The sequence below is a fragment of the Cryptomeria japonica genome, chromosome 9 (assembly GCF_030272615.1).
Source record: "Cryptomeria japonica chromosome 9, Sugi_1.0, whole genome shotgun sequence".
Taxonomy (NCBI): domain Eukaryota; kingdom Viridiplantae; phylum Streptophyta; class Pinopsida; order Cupressales; family Cupressaceae; genus Cryptomeria; species Cryptomeria japonica.
The window spans coordinates 376,953,549-376,975,582 of NC_081413.1; the positions used below are offsets into that span (position 1 = coordinate 376,953,549).

Here is a 22,034-nt window from a genome sequence, read left to right on the forward strand (position 1 = left end):
ATCGCCCAAGGAATAATAATATTTTATTTGGCAACAAATACATTATTCCCTCAAGTGGACACCAACTTTAGCCAATGCTAAAATAACACTAAGTATAAACCTTTTTAATGAGAATTTCCTCCAAAGGTGTCCAACCATAAGTTATAAAATTGAACTGCATTTTGGCACCCCATTATGAAGGTAAAATATTTCGCCAAATAGACTTAGGATAAAAATATTATTCCTCCTCTCCAAATCGTCCAAGTCTAAATAAAATAAATATAGGCTTAACCATTAAAATATACCTTCAATTACTGACAACTGCCAATTTTGAGCTGAGGCCAAAGTACTGAACTGTATTGCTAAAAATAGCCATTTGAGCTAGAACACGAGAACCTGCCAAAAATAGAACTGAATCTCTAGATCATCATGCCAAGCTAGGCTACCATAAATAGCCTGTGTTGCACTGGCTCAACCCAAAACCGTAAAAATAGTGTCTCCAAACTCCATTAGGGCACAAATCAAGAAGCAACTGCCACTTACTAAAAATAGCACTTACTAAAAATAGCATACTGCTAAAAATAGTGTGTCCAAATGCAATTTAACCACATATTGAGCAGCCGTCACAACTTACTAAAAATAGTAAGTCCGAAAAAGTGTTCAAATTTGTTTGCATGTCACACCATCGCGAAGCTCTCAGAAAACCAAAAAAGAACCAGAGAAATAAGTTACCTTCGCCTCCACTTACTAAAAATGGTAAGTTTGCCAAACTTCGCTACTTGCTATGCATGTACCATAATTGGGAAGCTTTCTGAAAACCCAGAAGGAATTCAGAATCAAAACTATAAAAATCCAACATGCAAGCCACTAGAATTGCCAAAACATCCTCCTAGAAAATAGGAAACCCCAATTCTGCGTTTGACTGACCAACGGGTCATTGAATTGGCCAACAATCCTCAAAACAAACTAGAGAAGAAAAGGGGACATTACACAAATCACTACCAAAACGACCCCATAATCAATCTCCTTTGCCCACGAGGGTCAAATGATAGGCCAATCCCGTGTATGTCTACGGACTAAGGAGTAGGGGACATTACATTATGACAGCAGAATGGAATGGGTGGCCAGAGTCAAACACACAACAAGGGTTGAAGGTGAAGGAGGTAGTGAAGAATGATCTCTTTTGGGCTGATGCCAAAATACATTGTCTCCATCATTGCTCCAATCTTCACAATTATAAGATCTGGGGATTCTAATGCACCTTCCCTTGGAGAGGTGTATGAGTGCATTGATTCTATGCTTGGTCAAATGAAGGTTGTCGTGCGAGAGGACCCATTACAATTCTACAATGAGCATATTCAGCCGATCATTCATCGTAGATGGGAGAAGCTCAACACTCCCTTACATATGGCTACCTATACATTGAACCTAAAGTGGTACGCGTAAAGGCTAGGCAGAATTAAACCTATAGACAATCCTGAGGTGAAAGATGGATTCATTAATGCAGTTGACAAAATGTATGTTCCTACAGAGGCTAGCTAGATTCGTACTGAGAGGACAAAATTTGCCACTCTATGGAGATATTCAAAGGTAGTGAAGATAGATCTCGGATTATGTCAAAAGAGGACCCCAAGTTGTGGTGGACTATACATGGGCCTAAATCTTTGATAACTACTCTAGCCATTCATTTGTTGTCCAAGGTTTCTAGTTCTTCTGTTGTTGAGAGAAATTGATCTACTTACAGCTTCATCGACTCCATTAAGAGGAATAGGCTTACTTCTAGCAGGACAAAGAAGCTTGTGGCGGTACATAGTGTGTTGCGTCTCATTGATTGCAACACATCTACATACAAGGAGAGTTCAGCAGCCAGATGGGATATAAAGCCAACAGAGCCAGCATAGACTGATGATGATGCTATAGAGACAGGGCTGGTTGGTATTGTTATGGATGAGCTTGAGAATGTGGGGTCCAACAGTTCAAGCGATGAGGACATTGAAGAGTTTGGCAAGGAGCTTGGGGATGATTAGTCATTAGACTCTACTTCTACTGCTCTTTAAAATTTTGTTTTTGAAGTTTTAACTTTGAACATTGTTGAATCTTGATAACTTGATCGGTTGATTGTAATTTTGATGAAAATTGGATCGTGATTAAGATGATTATGAACTGAAAAATTTTGAAAATTGAAAATTCTTGTTCCAATGTCTATTTTTGATATTCTGACATTTGTCATTTGAATACTAGAATCTAGTTATTATGTTATACACAGTGTTCCACGGGTGTTGCGGACAGGGGGACGCGCGGACGCGTTTCCAGGACGAGGGGACCAAGGGCCTAAGTTTGGGGACGATGGGGGGACGACGGGGTGGTGGTGCTCATATAGTTATACATATACATATAGTACTTGAAAAAGTAGTTTTGAAAAGATGTATGACAGTATAACAGTATAAGAATTAAATTTCAAATGAAACTATAGGAAATACCAAGATTACTTAGATTAGTAATTGCTAAATGCTAAATAAAATTTGACAAATGAAATTGTCAAATTGGAGATTTCTATTATATCGGAAAAGGAAAACAAAAATATGAATATCTGATGCCATTGCAAAGTCTATAATAATAAAGATGATTAAATGATTCATCATTACAATGAGTAGCCAAATACAAATACGTGTAGCAATAGCATTACAAAAGAGACTAGAGTCAAAGACAAAATGACAAAACTCAAAATGTAGCTAATGCAGGCCTCTAATCATCTGCGAACTCCTCCTCACTGGAATTGTTGCACTCCTAAAGATCAAGGTCCCTCAAGCTCACACCAACTAGCCCTGCATCTGAAGTGGTAGGATCATCCTCATCTATCTATAAAGGCTCCTCTGGCTCTACATCCCATCGTGCCGCTGGACTCTCCTTGTACACAAGTGTCTTGCGGTCCATGAGACGCAAAGCACTGTGTACAGCCACAAGCTTCTCTGCTCTCTTAGAGGTAAGTTTGTTCCTCTTAAGAGAGTGGATGAAGCTATATGTAGACCAGTTCCTCTCAGCAGTCGAAGAACTGGAAACCTGGGATAGCAGACGGATGGCTAGAGTGGTGGTCAAAGATTTCGGGCCATGACAATTCCACCACAAAAGTGGGTCCTCCTATGCCATAGTGTCTATATCCATCTTTGCCGCATCTGAATAACCTCTAAGAGTGGCAAATCTTCCCCACTCAGTGCGCATTGTGCCGGCATCTTTGGAATCAACCATCTTCTCTATGCACCTAAAGAAACCCGCCTTCACCTCATCATCCTAAATCGATGTCACTCTACCAAGTCTAGCCTTGTACCCCTTAGGATTCAAGGCAAAGGCAGCCATATGCAAAGGAGTGTTCAACTTGTCCCATCTATGTTGAATGATAGCCCGGATTTTCTCATTGTAGAATGCTAGAGAGGGGTCCTTCACTCGCACAGCAGCCCTCATCTGGTCAAGCATAGAGTCAATGCACTCATACACCTCTCCAAGGTTAGGTGCATCCGCATCCCCATATCTGATCACCTGGAACACTGGAGAAATGATGGAGACAATGTATTTCGCATCAGTCCAAAACCCATCACTCTTCACTATCTCCTTCACCCTTCTCCCCTGCTCTCTCTTGGCCTCAGCCCACCTATTCCACTCATTAGTCATAACCATGAGTTGCAATGCCTCTTGCAACTCAATCATTCTCTCCAAGAGAATGAAATAAGATGCATATCTAGTCTCAACTGGTTTCAAGAACTCCTCCTTCGCGAAGGTCCTCAAGAGTGCACGTGAAGTGTGGTGGTTGCAGATAAACATCTACACATCTCTCGCATCGGTGACCACTCCTCTAATCCAGTCAATCTTGCCCATGTCCTTGAGTGCATTGTTCATGGCATGCACACAACATGGGGTCCACCAAATGTGTCTATAGGCTGCCTGAATGAGTCTCCCTGCTGCCCTACACACATGGGCTGCATCTGTCACTACTTTGACCACATTTTGTGGCCCAACCTCCTCAATAGCCTCCCTAAGAACCTGAAACTAGAAATCAGCATCTTTACGATGCCCTGTACAATCAACTGCTCTAAGGAAGTATGGGCCCTCTACACATGTGACCATGACGTTGATGAGTGGACGATGGCTAATGTCCGTCCACCCATCCATAACTATGCTGCACCCCGATGCCACCCAACATGCCTTCATCTTCTCCATCAAAATATTGATCTTGGAATAGCATTTATCCAAGATCGAGGTCCTCATTTTCGTCTCCCCTGGTGGCACATAAGATGGTCCTCCCTTGGCCACCATAGCCATCATCTCCCTATAATAAGGAGACCGTGTAACATGAAATGGAATGCCATTGGCAAAGAAGAACTTGCCAATGGATTCATCTATCTCATCTCTTAGCTGCACATTAAACATATCAGCAATGGGGTTGCTCTATGATGTCTGCAACCTACGTTTCCCAGCCCTGGCGGCAGTAGAAGTGGAAGTGGATGGAGATCCAAACAGCATTCCTCTCGTCTACGAAGCATGAGAAGTATGTGGCAGATTCTGGTTGCCTTGAAGTGTTGCCCTAGCAGACAAAGTAGTAGGCATTGAAATATTTGTGTCATCTGGAACCCCCCAAAGCCTGTTAAACTCAATTTTGTACTGTATATTTTTAGCTTCCTCCAAACACATACAATGTTTCACGCCTTTTCCTCTCCAAAACAGAAAGTGTGCATTCACCCTACTAATGCTACCGAACCATTCAGTGTCACAAATGTTGCACTTCCACTTCCTTGTTCCCCACTTGAATGTGATGTGCCTTGCACTGATATTCGTAAAGCAAATTGTTTTAGAGACTTAGGATCAAAATCACGCCTAGCATATGGTGCCAACAACTCTGAAGGGCAACCTGTACTAGCCGGTGCACTCGCCATAGAACTAGATTGGGCTCCAGGATCAGCCCCATGGTCACCCCCCTCATTTTCAGGTTCATATTCTGAATCATTCTCACTATGAGAATGGATTTCCATGTCATCTTCACTCATGCCTTGGGAGCTCATTGTGAAATTGACACTGCATTTCACAAAATAAAAATAAAAATAAAATCAGCCTAGTTTAACAATATATTTTTTTTCCTATTCATCTCAAAATGAGATTTGATGTTGAATCTTGAGGGCAAAATGATGAATGATTCATTCATCATTTTGCCCTCAAGATTCAACATCTTTATCATTTTGCCCTCAAGATTCAACATCAAATCTCATTTTGAGATGAAAAGGGAAAAAAAATTAAAATCCAAAAATGACATAGAACAATGAAAATCAGAAAATAAAACCAAAAAAAAAACAAGAAAAAGATGAAAAACCATACCTTGTGCTCGAAAAATCTCTCCAAAATGCAGAAGAATCTTCTTCTTCCTCTTCTTCTTGCTTCTTCTAGCTCCTATCATGCTTGCAGTCACTTTTCTCACCCCTTCAATCAGTCTTCTTCAAGTTTTTCCTCCTCTTCAGCTTGCTGGAAAAAAAAACCAGTTTTCCAAAATGAGAGTGAAATCTAAAAAACATGGTTTTGTGTTGTTTTGGGGGAAAGGGTGGGGGCGGCCCACATTCAATTAGGGTTACCCCTTAACCCCCAAAAAAAGTCACATTTTTATTTAAAATTGCCTTTTTTAATTACATTTGGCGTGGGGTGATGGGAGACATCTGGGCGTCTCCCCATCCCTCGAGAGACGTCTGCACGTCTCTCGAGAGACGGGGAGACGCCCAGATGTCTCCCATCACCCTGGGAGACGCGGAGATGCGGATACGTCTCGGCGTCTCAGCGGCGATTGGCACGTCTCTCGAGAGACGGGGAGACGCCCAGATGTCTCCCATCACCCTGGGAGACGCGGAGATGCGGATACGTCTCGGCGTCTCAGCGGCGATTGGGTGGCGGTGGTAGGATAGCGGGGGATGTTGCGTCCCCGTCCCCCCGTCCCAGAGACGTTTCCTCCTGGGAGACATGGCCAAAAAGAGGGGGACACGTCCCTGTGGAATACTAGTTATACATCTTTATCTTTTTAAAACTAATTTTTCAAGTACTACATGTATTATGTCAGCACCACTCTTTTGTGACGTTTTCACACATCGCCCTATTGCAAATGGGGCCCCCTACTTTTTTGCTTTTAGCTAAGGGTTTTAGTGTTGTTATCTTGTCTCAATGTCAGTCTCTTAGTAGTTTGCTCTCCGACTAAGTTCCGAATTCTTCACTCGATGTCAAGTGAGAAGCATGGTCGGCGAGATCCTCCTCCACTACGTCCGGCAGTGGTAGGTTCCTGGCAACCCCTACCAACTCGTTCCACATACATGGTTTTTGTCTCTCCTGACTACGGCTCCGACTCACACTACAACTCTTGCTTCGCCTTTCCGAACTCTCCGAACCTTCTAAATCTCTCGCAGTCGACGTCTCCGTTCGTTTTGCTCTCTGATACATAGGGGTCTCCGTACCGACCCCTCGCCTTTCTCCCCATTGGTACCAGTATGTCGTCGATCTTTATTGGGACGTAGGGGCATTACTTGTTGGGGGTACAACATCTGCTCGTATCCCTCTCTTCCTCTTCCCTACCACTCCGTTCTTCATACCGTTGTAGGATTTGTTGCCGACGACATTCACGGTTGGTTTCTTCCCATCGGTCTTGAAGTTCAATTAAATTTCATGCCAACAGCCTCGAAAGGCTCCCCAGCAGATCAAAGACAGGTGTGTTGACCATGAGTTCACCACGTATCGTGCCTTCAAGAATGGCTCTCTCCCGAGCCTCCCTCTGCATGTACTGCGTGACAGAAACCTCCCACAGTTCCACCAAGTCCTCTGTCAATTGAATCTCTTGGGCTTCCGCCTCGGACACTTCTTCGTGAGTATCACTGTCAGTAACGATCAACTGCTGATCGAATGGTCAGCCCATTAGTGCCTACCGCCTGTCGCCATATTGATCTCCAGAATTCGAATCGACAACGGTGCCAAAATGTTTACTCCCTATGGTGAATTGTTCAAGTTCACGGAATAAACAGTAAATGCACACAGAACATCCAACCAGCAATCACAATGATATTCAGACCATTAATTAACTAACAGTCACAACGATATGGCAGAAAGATGTTTTCTTTTATTGCATTCCAAAAGCTAGTACATCAACATTATTGTCGAGGTTCCCTTACATGGCAATATATACTATCTAGCAATTGGCCGAGGTACCAACCGTCGTAACTAACACGCAAAACCCACATGGTCGACTTCACACATAACAAAAATAACATAACTATAACTTGAGAGTTTTATTCCTAATTACCGCCTAACAGAGATATTGCTTGAGGCATCAACACTTGCTTGTGATGTTGAGTATCAACTCTACCAAGCAAACTGAGGTGGTATCCTAGTCATCATTCCACCAATCAAGAGGCTCCACATCGACATGTCCAGATGCAATGTACCTAACTCACCCATGGAGGCTCAAAGTTTGAGATACCTAACCTTATTTACTATTGGTTCACATTCAATGTGTGACATGTCCAATTAAATATAATTTTCTCATTGACCAGAGGGAGTTGTTATCACAAACTCTGATTAGGGTTTTCATCTAGTAATCTTGGCCATTTATTGTGAATCAATCCAAGCTATTCATTGTAATGAGACCTCTATATAAGGCTCAATTTTCTCATTTATAAAGGTCAACAAAGGAGTAGTAGAGTAAGAAGAATAGAGTAGAAGATAGAGTAGAAGTAGTTAGATTAGGAGAAGGCAAAGATTGTTGCCAAGACTTTGTTGTAAAGAGCATATAATTTCATTGAAGCTATGGTGAATTTGATGCGTTATTTCAACAAGTTGCATGGTCTCTACTTCTCAATTCATTTTCATGTTGTTTAGATGAATGAAAGAGCTTTGTGCATGATCAATGGTGAAATTCATACATGCATACCACTAGCAATTTGCTGGTTGTAAGTTCGACTTGTGTGGTCAACTAGAATCCTTAAATGAGCTTAACTTCAATTGCTATTCATACTTTGATATGCATTGCCTTGATGGTATCCTTGTTGTTAATAGTGATTTGAACGTCATTTTGCTCTCCATAGAAGATCGCACTAAGCTTTGTGGAGTCATTGCTTTGCATGTCGAAGCAAGGCTTAGTTGAGTTTCACCAGAGATTGCCCATCATTCCTCCATTCTTAGGATTAGATTAGAATCCCTAAACCTTATGTCTTTTGCCATTTTATTTTCTAAGCAAGTAGTTAGAATCTAAGTTCCAGCAACATTCAAGTATTCAGCGTAAGTCCACCATGTGATTCCAGCAATATCACATCAAACCATTGAGCTATCCATACGTCAAGACCTGACTATAGAAACCTTGGAGTCGCCTTGGTTGATCATATAATTCAGCATCCAAGGAGATTTTGATCAAGAGAGGATAGAATACCTTTGGTATTTTATTCTATGTTAAAGGTGTCTAAAAAACACATCAACACGCTCGCCCGCCACCCCCCTACCACCATCCCCCCAGCGTTCCCAAACTTAGGCCCCAAGTACCCTTGTCCCCAAGACTCGTCCCCCGGAGGAAACGTACCCAACCCCCCTGGAACTATGGGTGAGAATTGAAGAATGCTTGGAGACATAGGCATGATTCCCTACCTGTAGCAGCCTTTCCTGGAGTCCCTATCAGATATGCAACAGTTAAATCTAACATGATTTCCAAGGTATTTGAGTAGGAGTTTTCATACGAGTGTTATTTCATAAAATGCATCACTATGTGAGTGATTGTCCATCCAAAAGAACTCTAAAAGCTGTGTATGTTTATTGATAATTCATATCAGACTTAAATGATAGTTGTGTACTTCTACTTGCAAGTAGTGTAATTTTTATATTGTCAAAAAAACTGGGATTACCACTACAGTAAATGTAAATGATAATATGTTGCTTAAGTTTATAAGTGACGTGCAATGAAAAATTGATTTCATACCTTAGGGATAGTATCAAAACACTGCATACATAAAACACTTCATGACCACATGCATACAACTGTTTGACAAAATGTCTATTCAGTAAAGTGGCAAAAAGTGCAAAAATTTGGTATGGCAATTGGCCTGGGTCTCTACTGTAAGACAACCCCCTGATTTTCTCTGTAAGTTATTTGCTGTTCTGAATGTTGACAAGAACGGATAATGCACAGTTTGTTCATTGTCTTGAATTTAGTTTTTCATGCACCATTATTCATGATCACTTTGACAAGTTCATTGCATAGGTAAATTAGAACAACTAAAGTGCATTGAACAACATTTCACCATAATCCTTTCATCATGCCCAAATACATACAATCTGAAATTTACATTAAAGAAACAGTTGCAGACCTGGAAACAATGCTAAGGACAGAGATTTCAGTCAACAGAGAGCTGCAACACTACTATTTGACTACACACAAGCCTCTAATTTGCAGGTACAAGATGGACCTTCCATTAATCATCCATCCATGAAGATTCCAATCTGAAAAAACAGAATTTACGGGGATTTTCTAACCTTTCTGAGGTCTGAAATAAACTCAGGAATTTTCTGCACCTCACAAAATGATGCTGGAGTATAGGGGCAATTTTGAAATATATTTATTTAAATTACTTTTCATCTCAGAACTGCAAAATATCAACAAATCTATCTTCACTGCATTAAGGTGCCTCAGATTAATGTTTTAATGACCTCCAAACAGCATGTCAATGTCTCAAAAATCCATCACTGTGAATGGATTTGATGTTGTTTGTTGCTATCACAAATTGGAAATTGGGCCAAATGTTTTCTATTAGCTAAGTGACTCCGTTGTGAATGGATTTGATGTTGTTTGTTGCTAGCACAAATTTCTAGAAGAGACTGTACTATATTGCAAGGGTTCTTGGAACAAAGCATGACAACTTGGGGGCTGAACGGTTTTTGTTCTTGAGGTTTCTTTTCATGTCAGGTGACGCCTAGTGCAAGGTTAACAATTTCAGACCTTTACACATTGATTTGACGGAGTTTGGGTGTGTTCACTAAATTTGACTGCTGGCTGCCCCTGTTTCCCAGTGCTGGGTATGACTGGGAAGAGCATAATAGACTTGCAGCTGTCCTTTTCTGAGCATTTGGAGTGTGTTTAACATGTCTGGGTATGTGTATCGCTTCTGGGAGATTTGGGGTGGCTTCCTCCATGAGATTGGAGGTCGTTTGAGGGTAATCAAGCCACTTGTAACTGCTTCAACAAGGTGCTTCAGACTTGTTCCTGTCTGATAACCATTCTCAGTTTGATTTATTATGCTTCCAGGAAGTTAGGTGTGCATTGGAGTTGCTTTTCTTAGTGCTGAGTTTGCTTTTGATTCCTCAAGGGAGTGTTGAATGGGAGTTTGAAGCTTGTTGGGTGACTTGCTTCACTGTCTTGAGTGTGACAGAATATCATTCATTCATAACAATCCTGCTATGTTCCCTGTCATGCTCATTTTCAAGTGTTGAATGTGACAGGAAGAGTGTCTAGCCAGATGTGTAAGGAGGCGCTTGATATACCTAGGAGAAGTTCGATGTGGGTTTGGAGTGTGTGTAAGAAGATTTGCCCATTGCTGGTGATATGGTACAAAGAAGTTTCAGACATGCAACATCATTCTTCGTGATTGTTCAAACATGTGACTCTCAATCTCGTCACCATTTTCAAGGTATTTTCACATGAGTATTTCATATTGATGTTTATATCATGAATTGCTGGTTTGTGGAATGATTGCAGAACATTGTAACAGCAGTTGACTGTACAAGGATTATTTATATTAGAACTTTATGACAGCAGTGTACCACTAATTTGCATGTTCATTTTGATGATTATCATTGGAAAAAAAATTTTAAAAATCTAGGGTGGTTATTATATTGGGCCATATGGATGAACAAGAAGCAAGAAACATGAAATTTGAAATAGTATAAACAAAACTGTAGAAATCATACAGAAAAAACATTAACAAGAGAGCTTTCACAGCAGTAAATTGAAACCCCAAAAAGATGTAGGAAAAACCTGATTGTGGAAATTTTAAAACATTAACTTATCGGCAGAAAATTAAAATCAGAATTCAAATCAAGAATTTGACAGTACTCAACAGCAGAATCCATACAGCAAGAGATCCAAGTGCCAAACACACAATAAGTGCAATAAAGACTGAGTTTCAAAGTTGATATGTAGAATGAGATTGGTAAGAGAAAACTTGAAATTTTCAGACATGAGAAGGGCCTGATTGACAAGCTTTGATACTTAATAATGTGGTTTCCATTTCTGAATCTTCATTTACATAAGAAAAGCTTTGTACATAGGCTAAAAATCTCAAGAAGATATTTAATGTTTTCAGTACCTAACTTCCCACCTACCAACATTCAACTATTCACTTGCTCTTATTTTATTTCTATCTGTCGTTTAATTAATTCCACTAACCCACCTTTTTTGATAAAAGGTAAAGAGACTTTTTTAAAGCGCCCCTAATATTTTACAAGAAAAAAAGAGAAGAAACAGCAGAACATCAGCAATAGTACAGCCAAAGGTCTACAGAACAGACTTTATTCCACTAGGCCACCTCAATATGATTTTAACCTACTAATTATAATCTAATAATAGGTGTACTAGTAAGTTTTAACCAAAAGAAACTATTCATGCAAAAAAATGGGTTCTTGTTTGTTTCATAGTTTAAAGACACTAGAATTTTATAAGGTGGGTCCCACGCGTGCAGATCCACAATTAATTCTTTTTCATTCCATTTTCTACACATATTAGCAGAGGAAAAGGTGTCTGCTACAAATAGATGTAGCCTGATCTGAACATTACAGCCTCAAATATTTCCATATGACAAGGTTTCCAATAATTATTTTGCCTTGTGTTCATTTCCAAAGCACTGAAACATTTCAGAAGCGAAATATGTGCCCCAGAATTTTCCACTAATTATTCTGATGTGCATTGCCACTTCAGCAATTTCAGAGCTAGTTTTATGCAGAAGCAACAACGAAAATCATGTAAACTTGGTAATGGTAGGTTTCTTATATTACTGACTAAAGAATATTAATAATTTTTAAAGAACATCAACCAAAAGACTATTTAATAGCAAATACGCTTTCAATAGTATACTAACTAATATATGGCTACGTTAAATCCGAAATAATAGCATTCAAAAGATTGTCTTGGATTTATGCCATTCCTTCTACTTATACTAAACTTGAAGCATTTAGAAAAGCATATGTACTAATTGCATATTGCAATTATGATGCTTCTCTAGCAAGTTGAAGTCATCAAATTCAATTTTATACCTTGTGGCTGATTTGCTCCTGCAATGAGAATAATTTTCCGTCCTCCCAATCCTATTCAAAACGGAATTCCATAATGAGTTATAACCAAGGAAAATAAATGCAAGAAAACATAATCTTGTTGTTAAGAATAAGCAAACAGGTGAATTCCACAATTGACCATTATTTAGTTGACTCAAACTTCTCCAAGTCCCAGTGCAAATGCAGAAAAGCAGACTCCTTTTGTTGACACCACTGACCATGTTTGTTCCAGCATTACTCTGGTGACAAATTTGAATTTTAGGTGTTTAAATGTCAAACAAATTGTGTTTTGTTGACCGAAAAATTTAATATAGTGTTGACCGCGTGTAGCAGTGACTTGTCCAGAGTTGATATATTGAAACACAAAGTTGATAAACTGCTGAAGAAATTATAATATTTAACATATGTTGATTTGATACCTAAGCACAGATTAATTCCTGAGTTTGCACCTTCGTGGGTAATTCATAGCTCGATTGTTATATGAAGACCAAGTTGATGGAGGATGCTGTCTCCATGTCAAGGCACTGATCAACTATTTGATGATTACACATTGAAGACCAGGCAAGACAGGGAAGTTGCATTGTTTAATTACTTGTGCCACAAAGGCATGATACAGATTCAAAAAAGTTCTAATAAAACCAAAAAAACTATTTTGATACCATAAAAGAGTTACACAACTCCCATGTTAGGGCTATCAAAACAGAATTATGTATAAGCTAAGACACTGAAATAAAAAGTATAGTTTATTCAATAGATGTCAATCAAAGTATTAAGTTGCGTAGAAAAAATATATAACAGAACCCTAAGAATAGCATGTAGACAGAATGCATCCAAGCAGCTTCAGGTGTGATGACATCCTAGCATGTTGCATGCTGTTTTGTTGTCTTGGTTGGCAAAACGAGCTGGAATCAGTAGCGATTCCAACAGAAATTGTCTTGTGAGAATTTTGGGCCCAATCACCACTTAGTTGCATTGGTTCTCAATGGTGCAGAAATGGAGTAGCATGTCTTTTGAACTGGCCTTGCTCTGATTTTTGGTGCATTACCTCTGTAAGGCATCTTTTGGTCTTTTCCTCCAAGAGAAGTTATTCAATGGCTTTAGTTCTATTGTGATGGTGCAAATAATTTTGATGCAACAGATATAGACAATCAATTTAGTGTTTCAGGTAGTTTCTATTTGTTGCCTGATGTTTTTTGCCATTGTATGTCAAAAGGAGTGATATGGATTGCTGAAAAAGCGTCATAATCCTTCTCATTCATTTTCTGAGCCATCCCTTTGATAGTACAATTGATATTTTCTAAGGATGTAATCAATGAGAAGTTAGAAGAGAAACCAGGCTGAGGAGCTTTATAAGAGAATGGACTTGGAACTCTTGTAGAAGCAGCAATAGGCATTGACTTAAAAGGAACAATTTTACTGAGGCTCGCTGTATTTGAGGGCTAAACACTGACAAGCAGGGTGGCTCTGTACATGTCAGTGACACTGTGATGTCCCCATCTTTATAAAGAGTGATGGCCTTGAAACACCTTCAACTAGTTAGTAGTTAGGAAATAACAATTTGTACATAGTATTTAAGAATTTCAATAAAGACTGTAATAATTCTATCATTAAGGCTTATTATCCACCAAAGTTGCACCCTCACCAAGTCGCAGAACTTGGTACTTTGAAGAAACATGGGATCTTTCCAGGTTTGTGGATCACCTATCTTGGAAAGAACCTCTGGAGAAGGCCGGCTTCCTAATTGGGTATCACCTACACTTAACTATTCTAATGGTTTTGCTGAGAAAAGAGAAGGAAAAACATACACTGAAATTACTATCTAACAGGTGATATGTTGGCGGCAATATTGTACATGAAAATAAAACTAGTTAATTAAGTTGTAATTGTCTTGGTTAGTTGGCAACCGCGGGGTGGTAGTTGCGGTGAGACGGTTGGCGCTCGCACCCCCTCGGTATCTTTATATACTTCCAAATGTAACTTGTGACAGACAACGATTATGAATGGAATAACATCTCTTATATTGCATCTAATATCTATGGCATTATTATTCTGCATTACGTGCCTTATCTGTGTACTTTAAGTTATTCACCCGAGGGGGCAAACATTTGGCGCTGCTGCCTAGACGTACTCGGGAACGGAAGACGCAGATGGTGTACGGACACGATGGGCCTACCCGTCAATGAGATTAACCCAGAGGCCGACGACGCGCAAACGGAACAATCGTCGTGGGACGCAGAGCGTGATGGCAAGAGGCGAAGGGGAAATTGAACCCTGTAATAATCCCGACACAATGTTGAGATAAATTGTGGCCGAAAGGAAAAATAATAAAAGTTTTTTTTTTGTGTACATGGCGTGTGCTTGCTATGTACGGAAGTGATTTATGCCCAATATATTAAATAAAGATAGAAATAAGAAAGCAGAAACGGACGAGTGGGAGGCCGCGCAGAGGGCCTTGATTCTGGAACAGCAAGTAGAACGTCGACGGAGGCTGAGGCAACTTGCCGAGGGACGACCTGCCGAAGGGTGGCCTGAAGGGAACCAAGGAGGTGTCACGAAGGGTGCAGAAGCCAAGGGAAATTTCTACGCGTCGCCAGAACACTGCAGGGTGGAGAGCCACGAAGAGTTTCTGGAGGAAACAAGGTTACAGCGGAATCTAGTCGAAGAGACTCGAGATCAGTTTAGAAACTTATCCCTTACGCCACGAAGTGAGGATCATGAGAGGGAGCCAGGAGTGCGTGCGGGCGACAACGGAGGGGAGGACAACTGTACGGTTGCAAGTGCCACACACAACAGGCAAAGCATTGTACCTCCAGTCACCCACGCAAGACACACCACCGGCGTCAGAGGGAGCGGCGCACAAACGCAGCCACAGCCACCTCCAGGAAGACGACCCTCCTCGATGGCGGGCAAACAGAAGTTGCCTAAATTCAATGGAGATGGCAACGATGACCTCGTATGGCATTGTCGTACATGTGAGACAATATGGTCAGCCAACGAGGTAGTTGACAAAGCGGATTGGGTGGTGCAGTTCCCTGCCACCCTGAGAGGAGTAGCCATTGATTGGTACTCTGATGTGGACAAAACAAAGGTGGGAACATGGGATGACCTACTGAAAGCTTTTGAGAAAGAGTTTCGACTCCTTCGAGAAGATAATGAGATCGTGGCGGAAATACTAAGAACAAAGCAGGGAAAGCACGAAACAGTGCGAACATACAGTCGACGATTAAAGGAATTACTGGGGAAGATGGAGAACCAGCCGGCTGATGGACTAAGGAAGAGATGGTTCGTGGAAGGGTTGCGGTCATCCCTACGGAGGAAGATGAAAATTGTACTGCCCACTTCATACGATGACGCATACAATCGTTTGATGGATTTGGAAAGCGAAGACAAAACATCGTGGAAGAAAAAGGACAAGTCCTCTGGAGAAGAGGAGTCCTCGGGAGAAAGCAGTAGTGACGAATCATCAAGAAAGAAGGTGCAAGCTCTTCAAAAGGATATGCACCGTATGTTGAAGGAATTTTAGAACATGAAAGGAAGCACGAGCAAAAACGAAGACGTGTGGTGCACTGATTGTAAGGAAGAAGGCCACACAAAAGGCACCTGCCCGAAGAAGGCCTTTTGTGAGATTTGAAAAGGGATGGGACACTCCATCAAGGAATGCCCATACAACATGAAAACCTGAAGTACGCAAATGAGCCAAGTGTTGTTCACGGAGCAGGCCACAACATCCGCACTAGCGGGTACGGCCCAGCAAACCAACACAACGGCATTATCTGGAGGTTACCGGGACAACAGACGCAGCGGCAAAAGGAATAACAACAATAACAATAACGGAAGCCATATCCAGTATAACGCCAAGGGCCGGCCAATGATCCAATGTAGGGCCTATAATCAGTGGGGGCACTTCGCCCGTGATTGCACAAAGGAAGCCACCCCTCAGCACCTCTGCCGAAGGTGTGGGCCAGGCGAACATGAGGATGCAAATTGCCCAAAGGTAGGGGTTAATCTCCTCAACATTGAGAAGGCTGAGAAGACTGGTGAGAAAGAAGTATTGGCGATCACCCGCGCCCAGACGAAAAGGCCACTTATCCCGACCCCCGTACGGAGAAGGAGAGATTACGGGAGGCAAAGGCCAATATTGAATGTAAGATGACGGCCGAACGACGGGACAACGAGGTGGCGAGTACATCATCCCGTACGGAAGCTTAAAATAACATCATTGGGCAAGTACTGCAGATGGAAGTACCTATAAGGGTAAAGGAACTTCTAAAAACAATGCCACAGTTAAGAACCGCCATTTTTAGTTCCATACAAACCACTGCGCAGGCACCTTTGCGTGCCACACGGGCGGAAGTTCCGGTCAACCCCTCGGCTGACCGAATGTTGTTGGCCTTAAATAGTGGTTAGCATCCTGTTGTAGTAGAGATGGGAATTCTCGGGGCTATCCTCAAGGACACCATCGTGGACGGAGGTTTGGGGGTGAACGTACTGCCAGAGGATACGTGGAAGAAGCCGGGGAAGCCAACACTATGGCCACCCACGTTCAACTTGGTAGGTGCAGACCAACACGGCATCAAGCCACTCGACACCCTGATGGCCCAGCCGGTCACCACTGGCACGCAACCCTTCGTACTAGATTTTGTGGTAATCCCACTCAAGAAGAAGAGGTACGATGCCATCTTAGGCAGAGGGTGGCTGGTTACAGCAAAGGTGAACCACGACTGGAAAAAGAAAACCCTTTCTATGGAGAAAGGGGGGTGGAAGTACACCATTCATCTAAGTACCCAGGTTGTCGACGAGGAACTGGCATAATCTTCGGAATCGGAGGGTGAAGGAAAAGGCGACCTGAGGGATGAAGGACGGGGCTGCAGGGAGCCCAACGACGAAGGGATTCTCAAACTAGGAGAGTGCTCCAGGGATGAGACAAGGTCATTGAACGGGCTCTTCCATTGGCAGATAAAGGATTGCGAATTATTCCAGAGCTACAGGCTCGAAGTAGAGGAACCAGAGCAAGCAACAGAGGAGGTGTACCTACCGGAATACGGAGAATATTGGAAGGGAGACGGCCCAAACCGCGGTGACGTAGATAATCCAAAGATCATTTGTGTCGGCACCGATTGGAACCCTGTGTGGAAGGCTGCAGCCTTCAAAAAATTTATTATTATTCTTCTTCTTCTTATGTACGGGAAGGAGACCGTGGTCCTTGTAGAATTTGTGGTTCCAGGTCTTCGGATGGCCATCGAAAATAGACTTGCCACCAACGGGTTCAAATTGAAACCCTACCACAAGAAGCATGTAGGGGACCCGAGAGGCCGGAAGGACACCCGAGAGTCCGAAGGGGAACCCGATAGGATGGAAGGGGACTCGATAGGCCGGGCAGGCGACTTGAGAGGCACGAGACCAATGCAGGAGATTCTTGGGCGAGGAAAACCGAGAAGGATGAAGGGCGATCCCAGAAACAGGGGACCCAAGCCGAAGACTCTCTAGACAACTAAATTAAAAATTTTAAAAAAAAAAAACTTACGACCGTACGAGTCTGTACGGCAGTTGACCGTACGGCTGGAAAAAAAAAATTTTAAAATTTAAAAAAAAAGAAGAAAGCCACGATGGAGCCACCGTGCGGTGGCAACACCGGCAGTGGGACCACCGTGCGGTGGCAACACTAGCGGTGGCAACACCAGCAGTGGAACCACCGTGCAGTGGCAACACCTACGGTGGGACCACCGTCGGTGGAAACACCGGTGGTGGAACAACCGTACGGTAGCACCACCGTGCAGTGGCAACACCGACGGTGGAACCACCGTGCGGTAGGAACACCGGCGGTGGATACCACCGCCGCCGCAAGGAATAACGGCGCCACGGACATAAAGTCATCGCACAAACAAACACATAGCCATACGGTGGTGGGGTGTTGACGACATGGGAAGGTGGTCGTACGATTGGAGGTGTCAGTGTTGTTGTTGACCGTACAGGGAGGTTGTATGGCCGGGGTGCCATTGGGGACATTACAGAGGAAACCAAAAAAAAAAACGACGACGACCAGATTGAAAAATCATTCGATGACATCTGGAGCCAGGATGCTGAAAATATTAGAGTGGAGAAGAAGGGTTTTGACATCTTAAAATATCACAGAAATGATGCGCGCCATGGACTTTCGTGTGGTGCTGCCCCCGAACCCCGCGAGGGGCGCTGCCCCAGACCCCCAGTTTATTTTTGAGCTACAATACACTTTTTGAGTTGGGCAAAGGGCATCGGAGAAGGCACGGTAAGTGTTGGGTTGTCCCGTACTGTGAGAAGGAAGCCTGCGGCTAAGCATTGGCGGGGAAGCCATAAGCCGTAGAGGGAGACGAATTTGGAGGTTGCGAACAAACAGAGTCTAAGGGAAGGCATTGCTGACACACGAAGTCATACGACACCAGAGAGTTATTCAGCTCAGTTATCAGCCTTTGGGGAGTGTGATGGAGGATTTGAGGTGTCTCGTAGCCTTTGTGACAGAGGGTTGTGGCCACCTCCAGGCATGAATGGTACGCTTTGAGGAACTCGGAGTATGTCTCGGCTGGACTTGAGGTTGCCTTGGTGGATGCACAGAGGGCTCGGGAGGAGCTGACCACCAGGTTGGAGGCAGGAGTAGCATGAGACTTAGCTCAGCGTACCCAGGAGTTGGATGTCGAGAGGGCAGCGCGGGTGGCTATCGAGGACAAATTGACTAAGGAGACAATATCATTTGAGTAGCAGTTGGTGGAGGATGAGACCGAAACGCGTGTTTTGCAGACAAGTTTGGTTTAGGCACAGGAGGATTGGGCTGTCAAGGAAACAAAAAAAAAAAAAAAGAACTCTTGCGTAAGTAATAATGGTGACATCCGCACTTGAGCATAGGATGGTAGCAGAAAAGGGTTTTTAAGCGAGGACGCAGCAGGTGTATAAATTTCGGGCTCGATTGGCGTCAGCAGTTCTCTTTAATGTCATCTCTATTTTGTATTAAGTCGTCCGGAGATGACTTCTTTTCTTTTGGGGGGGATGATGTTGGCAGCAATATTGTACATGAAAATAAAACTAGTTAATTAAGTTGTAATTGTCTTGGTTAGTTGGCAACCGCGGGGTTGTAGTTGCGGTGCGACAGTTGGCGCTCGCACCCCCTCGGTATCTTTATATACTTCCGAATGTAACTTGTCATGGACAACAATTAGGAATGGAATAACATCTCTTATATTGCATCTGATATGTATGGCATTATTATTCTGCATTACGTGCTTTATCTATGTACTTTAAGTAATTCACCCAAGGGGGCAAACATGACACACCAAAATGAATATCTAAAAATTTGGACAAACTAACTAACACACAAAATAACCAGTAATAAAAGGAACTCTTGCACAACTCAGAAACTCATAACCTCTGCATTAACACTTCAAAGGAAGGCTGAAAAATAAGAATCTCAGCAAGAGAAAAGATGTTTTCTCACAACCTAAGGTTACTCTTATAACTGGCACAACCTATGACCTGCAAATAATTAGAAATTCCTGCATAAAGGTGCTGACAGCAGCACAATCACAAGGATAAAAGACATCACTTAAAACTGCATCAACACTAAGCACACAAAAACAAGAAATCTGAGAAGGCAAAATATTGTATTACTGTCAAAAGGTGTTACAAAGCTATCAAAACTGTCTGAAACTGAGCTACAAAGGTTGCACTTTCTGCAGAAAGAACTCTGAAAATTACAGTTTGACAGAAAGGATCAAGCCAGAACCCCTAAAAAGAAGACTAAAGGAGGTATATATGCTTTTCCAAAAGCAAACAATGAATAAAATATCCCCATCTCCTCTTGGGCGAGCAAAAACATAAAGCCCACTTTTCAGGCCCTAAAACATGGAACAAAAGAAATTCACTTCAGCAAAAGTCAAGTCAACCCATCCCTTATCATAAAAGCACTTAAATACTCCACTAAATGTCCCCCACAATCTCTCTAACAGGCCTGCAAGCCTCATCATTGCAAAAAATATGTTGACTTCTGTTAGCGGCATTATTGTACACAAACATAAGACTAGTTAATTATGTGTAATTGTTTTGGTTAGTTGCCAACCGAGCGGTGGTCGTTGCGGTGCGACAGTTGGTGCTCGCACCCCCTTGGTATCTTTATATACTTCGGAATGTAACTTGTAACGGGGGAAAGACAATTTTATGAATGGAATAACATCTCTTATACTTGTCTGATATCTATGGCGTATTTCTGCATTACGTGCTTGATGTTTGAAGTTATTCACCTGAGAGGGTAAACATTTGGCGCCGTTGCCTAGACGTACTCAGGAACGGAAGAGGTGAATGGCGCACGGACACGATGGGCCTACCCGTCGGTGAGATTAACCCAGAGGCTGACGACGCGCAAACGGACCAATCATCGTGGGACGCAGAGCGTGATGGCAAGAGGCGAAGGGGAAATTGAACCCTATAATAATCCCGACACAATATTGAGATAAATTGTGGCCGAAAGGAAAAATAATAAAAGTTTTTTTTTGTACATGGCGTGTGCTTGCTAAGTACGGAAGCGATTTATGCCCAATATATTAAATAAAGATAGAAATAAAAAAGCAGAAATGAACGAGTGGGAGGCCGCGCAGAGGGCCTTGATTCTGGAGCAGCAAGTAGAACGTAGACGGACGATGAGGCAACTTGCCGAAGGACGACCTGCCAAAGGGTGGCCCGAGGGGAACCAAGGAGGTGTCACGGAGGGTGCAGAAGCCGACGGAAATTTCTACGCGTCGCCAGAACACCGTAGGGTGCGGAGCCACGAAGAGTTTCTGGAGGAAACAAGGTTAAGGAGAGATCTAGTCGACAAGACCCCGGATTGGTTCAGAAACTTATCCCTTACACCGCAAAGTGAGGATCACCAAAGGGAGCCAGGAGTGGGCGCGGGTGACAACGAAGGGGAGGATAACCATACGGTAGGTGCCACACTCAGCAGGCAAAACACCGTACCTCCAGTCAGCCACGCAGGACACACCACCAGCACCGGAGGGAACGGAGGGAGCGGCACAAGGGCCCAGACACAGCCACAGCCACCTCTAGGAAGACAACCCCCATCGATGGGGAGTAAACAGAAACTGTCGAAGTTCAATGGCGACGGGAAGGAAGATCCCGTCCACCATTATTGAACGTGCGAAACCATATGGTCAGCGAACGATGTTACCGACCAAGACGAATGGGAAACACAATTCCCAGCAACCTTGAGAGGAGTGGCCATAGACTGGTACTCAGATATGGACAAGGCCAAAGTCGGCACATGGCCCGACCTGAAGAAGGAGTTTGGGATAGAGTTCTGCCTCCTGAGAGATGACAACAAAATAGTCGCCAAGATCTATGGAACGAAGCAAAACAAGAACGAGACTGTCTGAGCCTATAGTCAGCGGCTGAAGGAACTATTTGAAAAAATGGAGAGTCAACCAGCAGATGGGTTGAAAAAGCGATGGTTCGTGGAGGGACTAAACCATTCCCTCCGAAAGAAGATGAAAATCGTTCCACTTACATCGTACGAAGACGCATACAATAGAGGGATGGATCTCGAGAGCGAGACCAAGACATCGAAGAAAAAGAAGAAGGATAGCTTGTCCGAGGAGGATGACTCGTCACAGGAAAGCAGCAGTGACAACGAGGCTGGCAAACAGCTGCAAGCGCTCCAGAAAGACATGGAGCGAATGAGGAGGGAATTCAAAACAATGAGAAGCACCGGTCGAACC

At 42.8% G+C, this 22,034-nt stretch overlaps 1 protein-coding gene across 8 annotated transcripts in view; it reads right to left on the minus strand.

The window, feature by feature from the left end:
• Positions 1-22,034, minus strand: part of LOC131072578 (uncharacterized) — a 297,628-nt gene that overhangs the window by 133,023 nt on the left and 142,571 nt on the right. For 6 of the 8 annotated variants that reach the window (XM_058008781.2, XM_058008794.2, XM_058008813.2 and 3 more), the window contains one exon: positions 12,283-12,333. The exons of the other annotated variants lie outside the window; for them this stretch is intronic. In XM_058008781.2, the coding sequence (XP_057864764.1) occupies positions 12,283-12,333 (51 nt within the window). The remainder of the gene's footprint in view (positions 1-12,282; positions 12,334-22,034) is intronic. 8 annotated transcript variants of the gene reach the window in all.